This window comes from Equus asinus, chromosome 7, assembly GCF_041296235.1.
Source record: "Equus asinus isolate D_3611 breed Donkey chromosome 7, EquAss-T2T_v2, whole genome shotgun sequence".
Classification (NCBI taxonomy): domain Eukaryota; kingdom Metazoa; phylum Chordata; class Mammalia; order Perissodactyla; family Equidae; genus Equus; species Equus asinus.
Window position 1 is genome coordinate 56,805,440 of NC_091796.1, and position 21,626 is coordinate 56,827,065.

The 21,626-nt window shown below is 37.2% G+C and overlaps 1 protein-coding gene across 11 annotated transcripts in view; it reads left to right on the forward strand.

Annotated features, from left to right (window-relative positions):
- The window catches only part of CEP192 (centrosomal protein 192), a 121,105-nt gene that overhangs the window by 40,192 nt on the left and 59,287 nt on the right, over positions 1-21,626 (forward strand). For all 11 annotated transcript variants that reach the window (XR_011504548.1, XM_070513492.1, XM_014837307.3 and 8 more), the window contains 4 exons: positions 7,850-8,672; positions 8,773-8,899; positions 17,977-18,148; positions 20,144-21,065. Coding sequence is in view for 10 of the 11 variants with exons in the window: in XM_070513492.1 (XP_070369593.1) it covers positions 7,850-8,672; positions 8,773-8,899; positions 17,977-18,148; positions 20,144-21,065 (2,044 nt within the window). In the remaining variant the exon portion in view is untranslated. The remainder of the gene's footprint in view (positions 1-7,849; positions 8,673-8,772; positions 8,900-17,976; positions 18,149-20,143; positions 21,066-21,626) is intronic.

The window sequence follows — 21,626 nt, forward strand, 5'->3', positions numbered from 1 at the left end:
GACATTTGGGATCTCTCTTGTGTCTGTCTTGTGTCAATGTAAAACTGTTAAAATATTGCAGCTTTATAGTAGGTCTTGACATCTAGTAGAGGAAGTCCTCCCCTCTTATCTTTCTTTAAGAGTATCTTGGCTAGTCTTGATTCTTTGCATTTCCATATGTATGTTAAAATCAGATTGTCACCTTCCTCAAACTAAGCAACCAGCAACCCTGTTGGGCTTTTAAATGGGATTGCATTTAATCTATAGAACGGTAAAATTGACATCTTTATAACATTGAATCTTCTAATCCATGAAAATTATCCATTCTTCCATTTAGGTTTTAATTTCTCTCTGTATTTTATGATTTTTTTGTGCAGAGATTTTTGCATATCTTTTCTTAGATTTCTTCCTAAGTCTTTGAAATGGTATTTTAATATTATCTTTCTCAACTTCATTTTCCCTTTGTTGTGGCTAAACAGAAATATGTTTTTTTATATACTCACTTTATATCCAACCACCATGTTAAATTTACAATTAACTCTAACAATTATCTGTAGATTCTTTGGATTTTTCTGTATATGCAGTTATTATCATCTGAGAATAACAGTAGTTTTGTTCCTTTCTAATTTTTATACCTGATTTCCTTCTCTGGCCTTACTTGACGGCATCTTACAACAGTGTTGAATAGAAGTGATAATGCCGGGTTTCTCTCAGCGGGAAAGCTTTTCTGTATTTTATCTTTAAATTTGGTAAATGCTGTGGGTTTTTATTTATCATCAGATTTAAAAAATTCCCTTTTAATTTTTGTTTGCTACTTTTGTTTTTAACTTGTAAGGAGATTGAATCTTGTCAAATGCTTTTTCGCATTTATCAAGGTAAACATGAGCTTTCTCTTCTTTTGGTAATGTGGTGAATTACATTAAATGGTTTTTGAATATTAAACCATTCTTCTATGCTTGGAATAAACCTCACTCGGGTCATGATACATTATCCCTTTTGTAGATCATTTGATTTGGTTTGCTAATAGTTTATTTAGAATTTTGCACTTGTATTCGTGAGTGAGACGAGTGCCCCTTAGAATGTTGTTGCTTGGTTTTGATATCAAGATTTTGCTGGTCTCTTTTTTTCGATTTTCCAGAAGAGTTTTTCTAAGATTAGTACTATTTTCGTTAGGTTTTGGTAGAATACATTGGTGAAATCATCTGAGTCTGGAATTTTCTTTATCTAATACTTTTTAATTGCAGATTCAATTTCTTTAATAGTTATAGGACTAATCTGATGTTTAAAATTTTTTGTGTCAGTTTTAGTAAATTGTAGTTTTCTAGGAGTTGTAATCTTTCACCTAAACTTGGTAATATGTCACAGTAATGTTGACCATAATATCCTTTTTTGATTGTTTAATATGTTAGGCTCTTAAGGGATGTCTTCTTTGTTATTTCTAATATTGGCTATTTTGCCTCTCTCTTTTTCTTGATGATTCTTAGAAGGTATTTCTCAGTTTTATTAATTTATCAATTTTATTTCTGTTTTCTATTTCATATTTTTTGGCCTTCGTTTCCTTCCTTCAACTGTCTGTGAATTTAATTTGTTATTTGTCTAACTTCTTGGGATGAATGATTAGCTTAATTTTTCTGCCTTTCTGCTTTTCTTATATAAGCATCTGATGGTATAAATTTGCCTGAAAGCAGAGATTTTCTTGCGTCCTTTCCTGTTTTTTTTCATCCTATGTTTTGATATGTCATTTTTTTCATTATCATTTCTTTCAGTGTATTTTCTTATTTCTCTGGCCCATTGGTTTTTGGAAATGTGTTGCTTAGTTTCCAAACATTTGAGGATTTTTCAAATTTTTAAATACTGATTTTAGGTTAGTTGCACTGTAGTCAGAGAAACTTCTGGTTTTAGTCTTTTGAAATTTGTTGAGACATGATATATATCATGGCTTAGCATTTGTTCAGTTTTTGCAAATATTTTCTGTGCACATGAAAGGAATACCTAGTGTCTGATAGTTGGTTGCCCTCTTCTGTATATTTCATTAAGGTGAAATGTTTAAAATCATGATGATCAAACTGTATTCTTAAAATTGTTATGCTTGTTCTTTCAATTACTTAGTATTAAAATCTCACACCATGATTGTGGATTTGTCCATTAGTGTTATGAGTCTGTTGATATTTGCTTTAAAAATTTCAAGGCTATATTTTTAGGTATATACAAATTGGAATTGTTCTCTCTTTTTTTTGGTGAATTGAACCTTTTAACATTGTGCATAGCTCTCTTTGTCTGTAGTTAGGCTTTATGCCTTAAGTCCAGTCTGATGTTATCATAGTTAACGCCAGCCTTCTTTAGTTAGTGTTTTCATGTTATGTCTTCTTCTATTATTTTACTTTTAACTTTTCTATATCCTTACATATTAGATGTTTCTCCTATAAGAAGAGAGAGTTGGATTTTATTTTTCAACCAGTCTTACAGTCTTTCTTTCCATTTATATTTAATAGAATTACCAATATATGGGGGTTTGAATCTGCTCTCTTTACTCAATTTATGTTTGTTTCACCTAGACTGTGTTCTTTTTCTTTTTTGCATTCTTTTGGATTGGTTTAAGTATTTTATATTATTCTAATTTTCCCCCTCTATTAATTTGGTAATTATATATTCTTTTCATGTTATTTTAATGGTTAGGAAATTATAAGCTGTCGCCTTTGCTTACCAATGTTTAATGAAAGTGGGCGTTTTTTTTTGGTTTTTGCCTCTTACTTGACAGTACAAGGATCATCAAACATTCAGTTTACTCCACTCCAGTCTTGTAAGCTACTGTTGTTTTATATTTTAATTCTATCTCTATTTAAACTCGATAACACATTATGATGATGATGATGGTGCTTATTATTATTTCATCAGCCAATATACATCTCTGACCTTCCGTCTGAGATTAATTTTCTTTTACTTAAAGACTACCCTTACAGTTTCTTTTAGTCAGGATCTGCTGGTCATGAATTCTCTGTTTTTTGTTTCTCTAAAAATATCTTTATTTTACCTTCACTCTTGAAGTATATTTTTGTTTGGTATAGAATTCCAGGTTAGAAACAACTTTTAGCAATTTGAATATGTTATTTCAAATTGTTTTATTTTAAAAGTTTGCTGTCAATCTTCTTAACTTCATTAAAGATAATGTATCTTACTATTTCTGACTGCTTTAAAATTTTTTTCTTTGTTTGGTTTTTCTGCATTTTACTATGATGTGTTTAGGTGTCTGTTGTTTTATCCTGCTTGGGGTTTGTAGGCCTTCTTAAATCTTGGATTGTTGACTTTCACAAGTTTTTAAAATTCTCAGCCAATATCTCTTCAAATGTAATTTTTGTTTCATTTTCTCTTCTCTTTTCTGCTGAGTTTAAAGTTTGTCAGATTTTCTCCGAGTATCTCTTTTTTTCTTTATGTTCTTTCTGTTCTGTTGTGTATTTTCCATACTTTCTCTTTCATGGTTCATTCTGGATATTTTCTTTGGGCTTCTCTTCCAAGTCTGAGTCTTTTTTCCGTTGAGTCCCATTTGTTGGTCAACTCATCCTTTGGGGTCTTAATTTGTTATTGTATTTTTCGATTATAGAATTTACATTTTGTTTTTCCTTTATAATTTCTAGTCCTCTGCTAGAGTTCTCGATAGTGTCTTTTATTTCCATAAATATGTTTTAGAAGTTTATGTTTTAGATTTTAGATTTAGGTGTGTTCTGGGTTCTGATGACTCCATTTTCTGTATCCCCCTGTGAGTCTGTTTCTCTGGGATTTTGGCCATATTATCTTGGAACATCAAGTGTCATTCGTTCATTGAGAGGTTTACTTTTACAAGAAAAGTTGTGGAAATAATTTGAGGCCATGGGAGATGTTATCTTCCAGACGAGATTTATATTTGCTTTTGACAGGGAGGAGGAACACAGCAATCTCACATAACTTTAATCCAGTTACTGGGATTGAGCTGATTGGAGCTGGGCCTCAACCTTATGAGGACCAGTTTAATTTTGGTTTACCTTTACTCCTAGGGTGTAACCCTTTGTGATCTTATCCTAAAGCATGGATATTTACCATGTTTACCCTCTGCCCTCTTGTATTGGTGAACTCTGAACTGAGTTTTTATACCCTTAACTCCCGTAAGAAGAGCTTTATTTGGCTTCTACTTGAAGTCTTATCAGCTGCCTCTTCTTTTATTTTTTCAGTTTTTATTGAGATCATAATAGTTTTCAACCTTGTGAAATTTCAGTTGTACGTTATTGTTTGTCAGTCGTGTTGTAGGTGCACCACTTCACTCTTTGTGCCTACCCCCGCTTTTCTCTGGTAGCCACTAATCTGTTCTCTTTGTCTACATGTTTAACTTCCACATATGAGTGGAGTCACACAGAGATTGCCTTTCCCTATCTGGCTTATTTCACTTAACATAAGACCCTCAAGGTCCATCCATGTTGTTGTGAATGGGACAGTTTTATCCTTTTTTATGGCTGAGTAGTATTCCATTGTATAGACATACCATATATTCTGTATCAAATCATCAGTTGATGGGCACTTAGGTTGCTTCCACATCTTGGCTATTGTAAATAATGCTGCAATGAACATAGGAGTGCATGAGACTTTTGGAATTGCTGATTTCAAGTTCTTTGGGTAGATACCCAGTAGTGGGATGGCTGGGTCATATGGTATTTCTCTTTTTAATTTTTTGAGAAGTCTCCATACTGTTTTCCATCGTGGCTGTACCAGTTTGCATTCCTACCAGCAGTGCATGAGGGTTCCCTTTTCTTCACAACCTCTCCAACATTTGTTACTTTTTGTTTTGGTTATTTTTGCCATTCTAATGTGTAAGGTGATATCTTAGTGTAGTTTTTGATTTGCGTTTCCCTGATGATGAGTGATGATGAACATCTTTTCATGTGCCTATTGGCCATCTGTGTATCTTCTTTATTTTTTTTGAGGAAGATTAGCCCTGAGCTAACTGCTGCCAATTCTTCTCTTTTTCCTGAGGAAGACTGGCCCTGAGCTAACATTGTGCCCATCTTCCTCTACTTTATATGTGGGACACCTACCACAGCATAGCTTGCCAGGCAGTGCCATGTCTGCACCCGGCATCCAAGCTGACAAACCCCGGGCCGCTGAAGCAGAACATGTGAACTTAATTGCTGTGCCGCCGGGCTGGCTCCTTGTATATCTTCCTTGGAGAAATATCTGTTCGTGTTGCCTGCCCATTTTTTTATCGGATTGTTTGATTTTTTGTTGTTGAGTTGTATGAGTTCTTTATATATTACGGAGATTAACCCTTTGTCAGATATATGACTTGCAAATAATTTTTCCCAATTAGCGGGTTGTTTTTTTGTTTCAATCCTGTTTTCCCTTGCCTTGAAGAAGCTCTTTAGTCTGATGAAGTCCCATTTGTTCATTCTTTTTGTTGTTTCTCTTGTCTCAGAAGACATGGTGTCTGAAAAGATCCTTTTTTTTTTTTTGAGGAAGATTAGCCCTGAGCTAACATCTGCTGCCAATACTCCTCTTTTTGCTGAGGAAGACTGGCCCTGAGCTAACATTTGTGCTCATCTTCCTCTGCTTTCTGTGTGGGATGCTTGCCACAGCATGGTATGCCAAGCAGTGCCATGTTGGCACCCGGGATCTGAAGCAGCGAACCCCAGGCCGCCGAAGTGGAATGTGTGCACTTAGCTGCTGCGCCACTGGGCCAGCCCCTGAAAAGATCCTTTTAAGCCTGATGTCAAAGAGTGTACACTGCCTACATTTTCTTCTAGAAGCCTTATGGTTTCAGTTCTTACCTTTAACTCTTTGATCCATTTTGAGTTTATTTTTGTAAATGGTGAAAAAGAATGGTCAATTTTCATTCTTTTCCATGTGGCTGTCCAGTTTTCCCAGCACCATTTGTTGAAGAGACTTTCTTTTCTCCATTGTATGCTCTCAGCCCCTTTATCGAAGATTAGCTGTCCATAGATGTGTGGTTTTATTTCTGAGCTTTCAATTCTGTTCCATTGATCTCTGCACCTATTTTTGTACCAGTACCATGCTGTTTTGATTACTGTAGCTTTCTAGTATGTTTTGAAGTCAGGGATTGTGATGCCTCCAGCTTTGTTCTTTTTTCTCAGGATTGCTTTAGCAATTCAGGGTCTTTTGTCGCCCCATATGAATTTTAGGATTCTTTGTTATGTTTCTGTAAAGAATGTCATTGGGGTTCAGATTTGGATAGTGTTGAATCTGTAGATTGCTTTAGGTAGTATGGACATTTTAACTATGTTTATTCTTCCAGTCCATGTGCATGGAATGTCTTTCCATCTCTTTATGTAGTCATCAATTTCTTTCAGGAAACTCTTGTAGTTTTCATTGTATAGGTCTTTCACTTCCTTAGTTAAATTCACCCCAAGGTATTTTATTCTTTTTGTTGAGATTGTGAATGGGATTGTGTCCTTGAGTTCTTTTTCTGTTAGTTCGTTATTAGAGTATAGAAATGTTACTGATTTATGTAAGTTCATTTTATACCCTGCAACTTTGCTGTAGTTGTTGATTATTTCTAATAGTTTTCCAGTGGATTCTTTGGGGTTTTCTATATATAAGATCATGTCGTCTGCGAACAGTGAGAGTTTCACTTCTTCATTGCCTACTTGGATTCCTTTTATTTCTTTCTCTTGTATAATTGCTCTGGCCAAAACCTCCAGTACTATGTTGAATAAAAGTGGTGATAGAGTGCGTCCTTGTCTCCTTCCTGTTCTCAGGGTGATGGAGTTCAGTTTTTGCCCATTGAGTATGATGTTGGCTGTGGCTTGTCATATATGGCCTTTATTATGTTGAGGTAATTTCCTTCTATCCCGATTTTGTTAAGAGTTTTTATCATAAATGGCTGTTGGATCTTGTCAGATGCTTTCTCTGCATCTATTGAGATGATCACGTGGTTTTTATTCCTCAGTTTGTTGATGAGGTGTATCACGTTGATTGATTTGCAGATGTCATCCATCCTTGTGTCCCTGGTATGAATCCCACTTGATCGTGATGTATGATCCTTTTGATGTATTGCTGAATTCAGGTTGCCAAAATTTTGTTGAGAATTTTTGCATCTATATTAATCAGTGATATTGGCCTGTAGTTCTCCTTTTTCGTGCTGTCCTTGTCAGGCTCTCTTATCAGAGTGGTGTTGGCCTCATAGAATGTGTTACGAAGTCAGATGCCTCTTCGTGAAACAGCAGATCCCCTAGGGGAAAGCATCCTTATTACTGGGCTGATCTCTCTGGGACCTTTCTTCTCTTAGATTTTGGCCCCATAGTTTTTTACTCCTTTTTTAGCTCTCTAGTGCCTTCTGAGAGATGCCTTTGGATATGTTGTCCCATTCTAATTGCTCTCAGCAAGAGTTGGTTTGCATTACTTAATCTACTATTGCTTGAGGCAGAAGTCTTAACTTGCGTTTTTTAATATTAAATAGGTTTATGTTTCTTTGCTTTTGGTTCCATTTCAGTTTTTTATCCATGGTTCCTATTTATGTCTTGCTTATAAATAATTCTAACAGGTGAATGAAATTACCTAGAATTATACTTGCAAACAAAGTGTCTCAATGGTTTTTCTATCACAGTGTCCTAATTTCTTGGTTTTAAATTATTCTCTAATTCTGTTTTAGCATCTATTTAGCTCTTGAAGATTTTTTTTTAACAATTGATAATCTGATTTTGTAAGTAACGCAGTACTCTAAGTTAAAGTTGATAATAGCTATCTTTTTTCATTAGGATACTTAACTGGTGTACCATTAATTTCTTGCTGCTGTTTAATCTCATGTAGTACTTAGAAATAAAGATTAAACTAATATGTACCTGTCTGGAACTGAGGTAAGTTTATCTGATGTAAATTTTCACATTTCTAGGACACATTCTTCATGAACAGCAAACCTCAAAGATACAGAGGTGAACTACCTGATGATGGTGATTCTGTACTTAGGATAAGCACCATTGCCTCAGCCATTGCAAATGCATCAGTGAATACTGATCCCTCCCAGCTTGCTGCCATGATGAAGGCGCTTTCAAATAAAACCAGAGAGAAGACTTTTCAGGAAGATGATAAACAAAAGGACTATTCCATTGTGTCTCATTTCTTACCTAATGATTTAGAAAAAACTAATGGATCCAGCATATTTGATATGGAGAAATACCTTAAAAAAACAGAAGTTAGTAGATTTGAAGGTGATTTTTCAAGAGCTGATATGTCTGGTATTTGTGATTTATCTTTGCCAAAAGAACGGACTACACAAGACATCCATACAGTGGAGTTAGATACTACTAATATACGTGTAAGGAAGCCAGAAGAAAATACAGCAGCTCTTTTTTCTGGTGAAAACGAAGAGAGTGAGAACCAGGAATCATTTAAAACAATAAATTCTTCAAATTCGATTCTTAGAAATATAAGAGAGAATGAGAACACAGTAGTTGATGTGAAGCCATATTCCATTGACAGCAAATTACCAGATGTTGGTAACAGTGAAAAAGCTACCTCAGTGTCCACTCCAACGTCTAATAGTTATTCATTAGTACGGAACTCCAGAAAAGCATCCCTTTGGCTGTCAGAAGAGTGTGAAGAAATACAAAGTAATAGAGAAAATCAGAGGCAAAATGAGTATGTTAGTGAAACAAGCAACAGTGAAAAGCATATAACTTTTGATAAACATTTCACAATCTCACCTAAAAATGTTGGTAAGTGTCAGAGTAATTGATCACATTTATAAAATTACAGAGTGGTTGCTGTTTTTTTGTTTTTTTTCTGTTCTCATTAGACAATACACCTTTCTCATAGATTTGAAAAATCCCTCTCCTGAGCATGGTGGACATGGCTCAGAGGATGACCAGGATAGCTTCAGACCTTCAACTTCTCCACTGAGTCATTCTTCTCCTAGTGAAATTTCTGGAACAAGTTTATCCGGGTAGGTGCTTACCTTTTTTTTTTTAATAATAAAAATACATGCTCAGTATAGAAAAAATATAAAGAAGAAAATTAATCATCTGTAGGTTCATCTCTCAAAGGTAACCATTGTAAATATTTTGTGGATTTCTTTCAAGCCATTTTTCTGTGCAAATGTTTATACTCTGTTTCTTTCATTTATTATAATAATTTGCTGTATTTAAAAGAAAATTAGTAATGTTACAGACTGCCTAATGAATCTGTCATGGTTTATTTGAGGCTTCTGGTGAATTCTTACTAAGTATTCTATTATATTTTGCCACTTTCATGATATTGAGATGAACAACTTGGCTTATAAAAATTTTGTTTTGTATTTTGACTGATTTCGTTAGGATAGATACCTAGAAGTGAAATTACCGGAGTAGGAATATTTTAAGGCTCTCTATATTAGCAAATTATTTTTGCAAAGTGTCTTAGAGACTTGCACTCTTACTATCAATGTATGATGAGAGTGTCCATCACACTGTTTTCCTATCAGAATTTTAAATAACTTATATTTTTGGATTTTTTTTATTTTATAGTCTTAATTTACATTTTTAATACTAATGAAATTGGTAAAATTCTTTTTCAAGGGTTAAAATAAGAATCCTAATATTTCACAGGTTTTAACCCAAGCTATAAACTAACTTAACCTTCCAGTTATAAGAACTTTTTAAAATTTAATTTTTCAAAAAGGCTGTAAGGTAACATTCTTCAAAAATTATACACATATATAGATATATGTGTGTATGTATATATAACTTTTGAACAGTGTAAATTTATTGCTTTATCAAATGTACATACGTGTATTTGCGTATAGATGTGCTGTGTATATTTCCTCCATTAAGCTGTTCCTCGTCTGCCTGGTTCCCCAATCCCTTCACCATGTTATTACTTTCTTCACCAGCTGTTATTAGTTTCTTAGCTATTCTTCTAGAGTTTCTTTATGTGTGTATAAGCAAATATGACCAGCCCTGGTGGTCTAGTGGTTAAGATTTGGAGCTCTCACTGCCATGGCCTGGGTTTGTTTCCTGGTCAGGGAACCACACCACCTGTCTGTCAGTTGTCATACTGTGGTGGCTGCATGTTGCTGTGATACTGAAAGCTATGCCACCAGTATTTCAGATACCAGCAGGATCAGCCATGGTGGACAGGTTTCAGCAGAGCTTCTAGACTAAGACAGACTAAGAAGAAGGACCTGGCCACCCACTTCCAAAAAAATTGGCCATTAAACCCTATGAATAGCAGCAGAGCATTGTCTGATATAGCAACAGAAGATGAGAGGATGGCATCAAAAGACTGGGCAGGGTTCCACTCAGCTGTACACCGGGTTGGTGGGAATTGGAATCAACTCAATGGCACTAGCAACAAAAGAAAAGCAAATATGAATATATATTGGTTTTGCTTTTTTTTGAGGAAGATTAGCCCTGAGCTAACTACTGCCAGTCGTCCTCTTTTTGCTGAGGAAGACTGGCTCTGAGCTAACATCTGTGTCCATTGTCCTCTACTTTATATGTGGGATGCCTACCACAGCGTGGCTTTTGCCCAGCAGTGCCGTATCCACAACCTGGGATCCGAACCAGCGAACCCTGGGCCGCTGAGAAGCGGAATGAGCGAACTTAACTGCTGCGCCACTGGGCCAGCCCCTAAATATATATTCTTATTGTCATCCGTTTTTACACTAAACATAGAGTCCTTTACACACTTCTTATGTTTTGCCCTATAAAGTTATTCATTACAGCTTCATCTGTATTATAGTTACTATGGACATGTGCAAATATATCTGTAGTTCCCAGAAATGAGATTGTTGGGTCAAAGAGTACATTCACATGTCTCTTAATGACAGGGATATGTTCTGATAAATGTATTGTTAGGCAGTTTCATAATTGTGCGAAAATCATAAGAGTGTGCTTACACAAACTTAGACGATATAGCCTCCTACACACCTAGGCTATATGATACTAATCTTATGGAAGTGCCATTGTATGTGTGGTCCATCATTGACTGAATTGTTGTTATGTGACACAAGACTATATATACATTCATGTTCACATTTATATTAGTAAAACCCCTCCATAGAGGTTGTGTTAATTTAATTTTCCACCAACAGTTTAGGAGAGGGCCTATTTCCCCACAGCTTCACCAAAAGACTGTTTATCACACTTTCGGATTGTTGACAATCTAATCTGATAGGTGAGAAAAATAGTATTTCAATATAACTTTAATTCATATTGTTTGAGTGATGATGGGCATCTTTTCATCTATATTTGTATTTCCTTTTCTATCAATAACTATTCATGTTTGTTGTCCATTTTTCTTATGAATTCTTAGTCTTTTTTAGTTTGTGTGCAAAGAAAATTGGCCCTGGGCAGACATCTGTTGCCAGTCTTCTTTTTGCTTGAGGAAGATTGTTGCTGAGCCAGCACCTGTGCCAGTCTTCCTCTATTTTATGTGGAATGCCTCCACAGCATGGCTTGATGAGGAGTTCTAGGTCTGCACCTGGGATCTGAACCTGCAAACCCCGGGCTGCTGACGCAGAGCGTAAACCCAACCACTATGCCACTGGGCCAGCCCCCTTGTTAGTCTTTTTTGTCTCCATTTCTAGGAGCCCTCGATGTATTAGGGAGAATAAATAGCCCTTTATTTGTGATATGAGTTATAATTACTAGTCTTTAGAATATTTTTTACTTGTATTTTTTGCCATACAGAAAGTTTATTTTATTAAATTTATGACTTTTTTCTTTTATGGCTTTATAAAAGATCTTTTATGTGTTTCTCTATTGAAAGATTTTTTGTCCTGAGGAAGATTCACCCTGAGCTAACATCTATGCCAGTCTTCCTCTAGTTTTTAGTATGTGTGCCTCCAGCATAGCATGGCTGCTAACAGAGCAGTGCAGGTTTGCACTGGGGAACCGAGCCTGGGCTGCTGAAGCAGAGCACACTGAACTTAACCACTAGGCCACTGGGCTGGCCCTGAAAGATTTTATTAAACAGAAAAATTTACCTAAACAGTGAAATTCTCAAAAATGATCAATATTTTGAAAAAATTGATGTTATATTTGGTTTCACAGTTCCCTGTTGTTTCCCAAGGTACCATTGAAATTTTGCATATTCATTTGAAATGGTATGGGTAAGTTAGAGCTAAATATCAATGGAGAGCTTAATTCTCTCCTGCTTCAATGACTCCTTCTAGATACCTCATTTTGAAACACTTTTTCATATACACAGCCACCTCTTGTTTTAACAATTAAGTTCATATTTTAAAGGACATTCCAAGTCATTCAGCCCAACCAAATGTGAAGGTCATCTGACTATGATGTGTCATCATCGATGTCATCCAGGGGTTTTTCCTCCTTCTTCTCCCCACTCATATTTGTCTCTAAAATTATTTTTAAGTGTTTAATTTTGTATTGTTAAATGTTCTTCTACTTCTGACACTTGTTTTCTCAGTTTTTAAATGATGTTCTTTGATTCCCAACTGTATTAGTTTCCCATGGCTGCCATAACAAAATACCACAAACTGGGTAGCGTAAAACAGCAGAAATTTATTGTCTCGTCTTCTGTAGGCTAGAAGTCCAGGGCCATGTTCTCTCTGAAGGTTTTAGGGGAGAGTCCTTCTTTGCCTCTTCCAGCTTCTGTTAGCCCTACATGTCCATTGGCTTGTAGATGCATTTCTGTAATCACAGGGCTGTCTACCATCTGTATCTGTGTCCAAATTTCTCTCTTCTTAATAAGGACGCCATTCACATTGAATTAACAGCCCAGCCTACTCCACTATGACCTCATCTTGACTAATTACATCTGCAGTGACCCCATTTCCAAATAAGGTCACTTTCTCAGGTGTAGGGGGTTAGGACTTCAACATATCTTTTTTGGGGAGCACAACTCAACCTGTAACACCGTCTGTTACCAATGAGACATTTAGTGAACTTATTCTCATGTTCTTTCTCTTTTCACTTTTTTTTAGTTATGTAATTTCTACATTGACATTTCATTCACATTGTGGTTTATCACTGTACCCTATACTTGTTTAGTTTTTGTTTTACAGTTTAATGTATTCAGTTCTTGCCATCAGATATTTCCCCTCTTGGTTGACTGAAGTGTGTCCTGTGGTAGTTTGTTCAGAGAAGGGCTGAGGGAGCAATATTCCTTAGGCTCTTTTATGTTCAAAAGTTGATCTGCGGCATTTGTAATTGAAGGACAGCATGACTTTGAAATCTTTGGCTTACGCTTTCTTAAGTTGCTTGTAGAGATTGCTTTACTGTCTCTAATGAATACAGGAGGGAAATCTGAGGCTACCCTAATTCTTTTTACCTCAGAATTGACTTGATCTTTTGGTAAGCTTATGCCGAAGATACTTTATCTTTCAAGTCTAGTAATTTTATTAGGCTGTATCTCTATGTTGAGTCTTCATGATTACTTTGCCATATCACACAGCATACTCTTTCAATATGTGGATTCAAATAATCTCTTATTTAAGAAAGTTTCTGTTGTACTATTGGTTAAAATATTGGTCCTGCTCTAACCCCTACTGCCCCCAGGAACTCCAGTGATGCATATGTGGGATCTATTTTTCCTGACTTGTGCATTTATTTTCTCTTTAATCCTTTCTTTAAGAACTTTCTATTTTGGGATAATTATAGCTTCACAATAAGTTGCAGAGATAGTATAGAGAGATTTCGTGTACCCTTAACCTAGTTTACCCCAATAGTTACATCTTACATAATTATAGCATGGGATCACAACCAAGAACTTGTCATGGGTGCAACATGTGGGTAGAAATCAGTGTCATTTTATCACAGGTGTGAATTTGTGTAACCATCATCACAATCAAAGATACAGAACTTTTGGGGCTGGCCCCGTGGCCGAGTGGTTAAGTTTGCGCGCTCCGCTTTAGGCGGCCCAGTGTTTCGTTAGTTCGAATCCTGGGCGCGGACATGGCACTGCTCATCAGACCACGCTGAGGCAGCGTCCCACATGCCACAACTAGAAGAACCCACAACGAAGAATACACAACTATGTACTGGGGGGCTTTGGGGAGAAAAAGGAAAAAATAAAATCTTTAAAAAAAAAAAAAAAGATACAGAACTTTTCCATCATCACAGTGATCTGCCTCTTTCTTTCTTGTTTCATTTCATTTGCACATCACATTTCTAAAATCTAGATTCCTTATGGTGTTTCTTGCAATGTGTCTTTCCCCCGTGTACTTCCCAATTTCATCCTGTTTTCTTTGGTTTTGATAGTTTTTAATTGTATATGAAGGCTTTTAATAAAAACTATGAGAATGCCTATTATTATTATTATATTAGAAGACTTACAACTTTATGATTTTTTTCCTTCACACTGCCCTTTACTGCATGATCGGAAACAAAATGCTGGGCCAGATGGTCTCTCACTCTTGGACCCACCTGTTTTTTCTTGTGCTCCTGAGAAAATATACTTATTCATTAAGTTTAGGAAGCACACCTGTGGGAGTGGATGCCAAACTTTCTCATGAACTTGGCATATGGTGAGGTATTTTGAATGAGGGCATCATGTTTACCTTTTAATATGACCATGGAATTGGTAATCTTACTCCATGTGGGTAGGCTAGCCAAACACCTGCACCCTCACCTCTCAGCTTGGGGCAAAACAATGGGACTTAATGAGAAAAGGCCAACTTATAAGAGGGTAAGTGTACTCTGAACTAAAATGCCTGGGGAAGATGAAATGAGAGTGATGTTGTGTTGCTGAGTTGCTTAACATATGTTTTTTGCTATAGTTGGCAAAGCAAATACTAGTTGAGATCTCCTCAGTATATGGCATGTAGACTAATCCGTGAATCCTTTCAGGGACACAGTTTAGCCTGCTAGCAAGCTTACTGTCATTTTTTGGCCCACTCCTAACCCAGTTTTAGGATTTCACAGTATGCATTGTTATATTATATTTTTATCTATATATAATTAACATATAATAAAATGCACAGATGTTAAAGGTGTCATTCAATGAGGTTTTTTTTTTTTTGATGAGGAAGATTGGCTCTGAGCTAATATTTGTCGCCAATCTTCCTCATTTTGCTTGAGGAATATTGTCCCCGAGCTAATATCTATGCCAGTCTTCCTCAATTTTATATGTGAGATGCCACCACAGCATGCTTGGCGAGTGATGTGTACGTCCACCCCCGGGATCTGAGCCTGCTAACCTCAGGCTGCGGAAGCACAGTGTGCAAACTTAACCACTATGCCACTGGTCCGGCCCCATTCAATGAGTTTTTGACACTTACGTACACCTGTTTAAACACCACCCCCTAAAATATATAGACTGTTTACATCACCCCAGTAAAAATCCCTTGCTTTTTTCCAATCAGTTCTCCTCCTTCCTCCCACCCCTGCTCTGGCGTCCACTTTCTGATTTGTATCACTGTGGTTTAGTTTTATCTGTTCTTGCATTTCATGTGAGTGGAATCATATTAGAACATTTTTGTGTGTCCAGCTTCTTCCACTTAATGTGTTTTTGAGATTCATCCTGTTGTTGCAGTAGATTTATCAGCAGCTCATTGTGTTGATTGCTGTGTGGTACTCCATTGCATGAATATACCACATTCTGTTTATCCATTCTCCTGTCGCACAATATGTGTTTTTGTCTAAGCCTAATTTCTGGCTTCATTTTTATGTTCCTACTATTGCTTTCTCTCATTTTTGCCTCATCAACTTCAAATGAATGTGCTTTCAGTTGATTTTCTTGGATTATGATAATCTCTGCATACACAGTTCCTTCTACAACTGAGGGGAGTTTTATTTTCTATTACCTTTGATTACTGTCTGTGTTCCACTTATTCCCTCCTCCTTTTGAGTATGTTGGTTGCCCATTACTTGATCCTCCTTTCTCTCGTCATCCATGAACATTTGCTCTTTCCTGAGTTTCCTTTCTGTATATATTCGCTCTGTATTGTGGGATAGCTGTTCCAATGTTTATCCTTTACGTCTCTGATTTTCTGTAGCATCAACTATGCTTTTCATTGCTGCGAATGTAGGCTCTAATTTTGTATTCACTTATTTTTATTGAAATCCTCTTTGTACTTTTTTGTTGTGGTAAAATGGGTTTGATATTTTTGTTCTACTTTTTTCCTGGTTTCGGCCAGCTCATATTCCATTAAGTTTTTTTATATTCATGGTGAAATATTGGTCAGAATTTTCATTTGTTCAGTGGCAACATTTTTTTGGTGAGTGCACTTCATCTGATAAGTTTTGCTGTGGCTTAGTTTCCAGCAGGTCCATAGAGCTGATTTAGAGTTTCTGATTCCAGAACTGCCTTTGAGACTTGGTGTGACTGCACCTTGGCAGTTTTTGGATTCCTTTGAAGTCGGACATCTTGACTGAAATTTCTCTCCTCTTACTTCCATGTGTTCTTACAGTTCACTTCTTGTTACTTGAGGTAATACATCCTAAATGCATTTGTTCCTTTTAACCAAAGGAGATAGACTAATACAACACATCACCCCAGTAACCCAGAACTTTTTTCATGCTGTATCATGGTGTCTGTGTATGTATGCACATGTGTGTGCATGTGCATACAGGAACCCAGGTAGAGTGCATGTTATACAGTGGCTAAAATAGGCCCGGAGCAATTTAGTTAATATTTTGTCTCCGTTGGTTAGAAATTCACTAACTAGTATTTTGCCAATACTGTCTTGATTTGGGGCTTTATGAAAATCCAAAATTCAAAACAGAATTTTCTGTCTGTGTTCATTGCCAAGCTGACTATTCTGAACTTTGTGCAAAAAAGTGATGGGGTAAAATTCAGTCAATTAAGGGCTGAATTGAAACTAAATGGCAGAGTGTTCAGTAGGTGCAGCAAGTGTTTCCAGAGGTGGCTGCGACAATTTCCTGTCCAGTGTGACTTTGCCACTTCTCCTCACGAGGTGCAGTCTCTCTCCTTGAATAGGGCTGACCTTGTGATGAGTATTGACTAACAGAATATGGCACATGTATTAAATTGATGTGGGATCTTACTATTCATTGCTTTCTAATTTTTTATTTTTACTTAATGTATTGTGAATATCTTTCTGAGTCAAAGGATAATATTCAGTAGCATGATTTAAAATGGCTGCATAGTGTTTTATTGTGTGTTTGTGCCATAATTTCCATAGCCTAATTCTTCCTGTATGACATTTAAGGTTCCCTACTTTATTATCGATAGTGATATATGATGACATATCCTTTTAGCAGTCTTTATAATTAGCATTAATTTTTTTCTTAGGATTAGTTCCTAGATGTAGAGTATCTGAGTCAAGGGGCTTTTGATATGCATTGCTTAATTGCTCAACCAAAAGTTGTACCGCTTTATATTCCTATCAGCGGTATATTACTTCTCCCATTTCTTTCCTTTTTTTTTTTGTTTTTTTAGATTGGCACCTGTGCTAACATCGGTTGCCAGTCTTTATTTTTTTTTTCTTCTTCTTCTGCTTCTCCCCAAAGCCCCCCCCCTCTGCCCCCCCGGTACATAGTTGTATATTATAGTTGTGAGTGCCTCTAGTTGTGCTATGTGGGATGTCGCTTCAACATGCATTGACGAGCAGTGCCACGTCTGCGCCCAGGATCTGAACCTGCAAAACCCTGGGCCGCTGTAGTGGAGCACAGGAACTTAGCCAATTGGCCACAGGGCTGACCCCTACTTTTCTCATTTCTTTGCACTTATCCACATGATTCTTTTTTTTATCTTTGCTCTTTGAGAGCAGGAATTTTTGGATACTCTGCTTATTGCTCTGTGTCAGGTATTCAATAAACTTTTATTGAATGAGTGGTTAACATTATGTGACTGTACATGGAATTTATTAATGAAAATGCACAGCATTTTTCTTTTACAGTAGCTTGCCAGATACTTCATTCAATAGGAATATAATTTATGATTTATATAATTAAGTGTAAAAAATTGAATCCATGGTTGAGTTACTCTACATGCCACCTAGAGCAGAGGCTGTAGATTAACAAGATTGTGGGCAAGCAGGAATGGCTTTTTGCTAGTGTAGATAATGTTGAGTAAAGGAATGGATAGCTCTGATCACGAGGTATTCTCTTTCAGGTGTGCTGTAGAGTCTGTTGGTTCAGCAGCTCATCATCAGATGCCCGCCTGTGAAAGTGAGTTGTCTCAGTTGATGTGTCCACAGGCTAGTGTGAGCAGGCTTACTTATGTGTCTGAACAAGAGAGCACATGTCCCACCATGACCTCAGATCATGGCCTTGAAGACCATAAGGTGGGTAGTTCTTTTTTTATTTCTTTAGTAAGGCTTCTGGCTCCAAAGTGTTACTGATATAGGACTCACACTGAAGTTCAGGTCTATATAATTTCTGTTGCTGTTTTACCTGTAAGATGAATATGTGTGTGTACGTGTTTTGATTAAACAGCTACTCATGCTGGGTAGGCACTAGAAGTATAAATATTTTAGTATCTGCCCTCCAAAAGCTGTCAGTCTGGTGGAGGGCACACAAGACACACTGTGTAATGAAATGCACTTTGATAGACCTATGCTGTGGGGATTCAGAAGGAGGTTACTAAAAATCTGACTGGCAGGTGGCAAAAGAGTTCAGCAAAGGTTTATGGAAGGGATAGGTAATGTATTGAAGTCATATTTTGCAGGACTACTTGGAATTAGGCAGGGAGGAAGCAGACAAACAAATGGGAGAAGGCATGGAATTATGAAATACACACTGCATTTGAGAGACTCTGTGAAGTTTGGAATGGAATGGCTGCCATAAATCTATCTACATGAGGAAAGGAGGAGAGGCCAAACCATGAAGAGTCTAGGATGTAAAATTTGGGAGTTTGAAGGCTCTTAAGCAGGACACTGATATGATCTGTGTTGAAGTTTTAAAAGCTCATTGCAGTTGCAGTGTGGTGGAGGTGTTGAGGAGGGGCAAGATCAGAACCAGGAAGATTTGACATAAGGCTACTGTAGTCAGTCAAGCGAGAGATAGTGCAGGCTTGGACTGAGGTAGTGGCAGTGGGGGTGGGAGAGAAATAGGTAGATCTGAGATTTGTGTAGGAGAAGCTAGAATTTTATTATCTGTGTGTGTGTTTTGTAAATGTGACTACTGTTTGTTAATGAGCTGAATATGACTGTTGTGAGTATGCAATAGAGGCCTTCTCCACCCAGCTATTACTAAATATATCCACTAAAGTTACTAAACACGACATCATGTTGGACAAATCAGTGTACCCATTTCATTGAAAGCTGTCTTTTTGATGATGCTGTTAGATATTGGGTCTCTATGTTCTTAGCATAGTGATTAAGAGCTGAATTGTGGAGTCAGATGGCCTCTCCTTTGCTACTTTCTGATATAGATTATAACCTCCCCAAGCCTATTTCTTCATTTGTAAGGAGAGACAGTGATGTGAGGACCGGGCTTGGCACCAAGAAGTCACCACTGAATACATGCAGGCTGCTGTTTATTTCTGTTTAATGATTGATTTCTTGATGATGATGACTGACAAATAATCTGGGTATTTATCAATGTCTTTGTTTCTAAAGCTTTGGTCCAGGAGAAATTTGCAAACCAAGTACCAAGAATAATCAGTGAGGGTCAAGTGTATCTTAAGTTGTGTGTAAATTCCGGCTGGTCTACCCTCCAAAGCTGTAGATGTCACCCCCAAGGTGATGCCTTATAAAGAAATGACTGTATGAACATTGACTATGGCTATTATTTCATCCTTAAGAAAACAGAACCACATAAGCTTACACATTGGAGAAGACTCAATGCTCATAAAAATTAGCATCTTCAAGCATAACAACAGTGTGAACAAATAATGGGGGTGAGAGAACCTGTGACCTGGCTTTGCATTGCTTCCTAAGCTCATGTTGATATCATTGGGAAGCTTGCTCGCCCCATACTCCTTTGTTATTAATTTACTTAAATTTTTATTATACAGTTACAGGAAAAATCCCTTAAATTTGCAAAAAATTACTTGTCTCTGGTCCTTTATGTAAATTTTTCAGAGATGTAATTGGTGTATGCCTCCTCTTTAGTCTCCTCATAATTATTTCTATAAAACAATGAATGCACACTTTCTAACTTTTAATCGTGTACTTCACAGCTGTAAAACTACTTTTCCTTGTGTAAGGCAACTTTTTTCAGAATTAATCTCATGTAGATCTCTTTATTATTTTATTTGAAGTTATATCAGCATGGTTTTAATTTGTAATATTCAGTTTATCTATGGATTATTTCTAAACATTTTTTGTCACACGCAGAGTGATATCACCGATGAGTTGAGCACCACAATTGTTCAAGCCAGTCCAGTTCTATCAGAGGAAAAGGGTGTGGAAAAGTTGAGAGAAAAAGGTCCATTTCAAAGTAGAAAAAAAAGAACATTATCATATACTATCCAGAAAAACTTGGATACAGAAAAAGTGACTGAAACTACTTCTCTGAGTAGCAAACCCGAAGATGTAAAACCTAACTTTAGATTGGGTAATGATCTCTCCTGCAAAAGTAGAGATCTATCAGAAACCAATGTGGTAGGTTTGACCTCAAACCCCAGTGAATTGGACCAGATCAACCTGGGTCTACTGAGCAAGTCAGGTCTCAGCCACCTGGCTGTGTCAGTGATGCCACGCCTCCCTGTATCACGTCAGGCATCTGTGAACGAAGGTGAAAAAGGAACTTCTGAAGATCCGTCAACTGCTGACAGTGCATTAGGTGGCCAGGTTCCTCATCAGGTGGCCTCTGGAAACCAGTGTGCTGCTGTTCCCAGCACTGTGGCTTGTGGTTCTTTTCCTGAGATGCAGAATGTGCCCACTACAGTTCCTACACTCTTGACTCGGCATTCTTTTACTGCAGCTCCCTTAGCCCAGCAGTATTTGGGAACACTACCTTCAACTGGAGATGTTGCTTTGCCTCAGTGCCATGCTGGCACTGCCGCAGTCTGTGGATTCTCAGGAAGTTATCCTTATCCTGTTGTCACAGGAGAGCATGTTCAGAACTCGGTGGCTGTGGGCATTTGTCTAGGACAAAATATTGGCTCTGGATTGATGGGTACCTCTTCTCTTTGTAACCCATATTCTAATGCCTTAAATCAGAATCTTCTAAGTACAGCAAAACCTTTTCCTGTGCAGTCTGTTGGTGCAAATCAAGGAATCAAACCATGGGATTCAGGGATGACATCAGGATTTGGTAAGATTCTTTTTCTCTGTTGATGATTATTTTTGCTTGCTATTATTTAAAAGTTGAGTTTTCTCAAATGAGACCATAAATCTAGTTTGTTTCAAGGAGATACTGATTGACCTAAATGTCTCGAAAGTTTTTTGCTTTGTCCTGAGTTTGGAACAGAGACCGTAACACATTTCTGTGCAAGGGACCCTGAAGTGGCCTTAGAAAAACATGAGAACTTATGCAGATGAAACCCCTGATGCCTTTGTTTCTTGTCTCTCTCTTGTGCTTTGCACTTGGATTTCTGTTATTCTTTCAATTAGGAAATGTCCAGTTTAGGGTTGCTTCCCTGAAGGAGTGAGTCTCCTTCTAGCTTGTAAGCCTTTTGCGGGGTAACTGTTGCGGTAGTGAGAGACAGCACCCTTCTGCTCTTGTCTGTAGTGGCTGCGCTGCCCCCTGTCCTCTTGTTGACAGTCACTCTGCTGAGCAGAGCTGGGCGCTGTTCTTTTTCTGGCACAGTGCACATGGCCACTGGAGTGCTGTCTTCTTTTCTGCCCTTTCTTCTGAAGGAAATTTCAGAGTAAC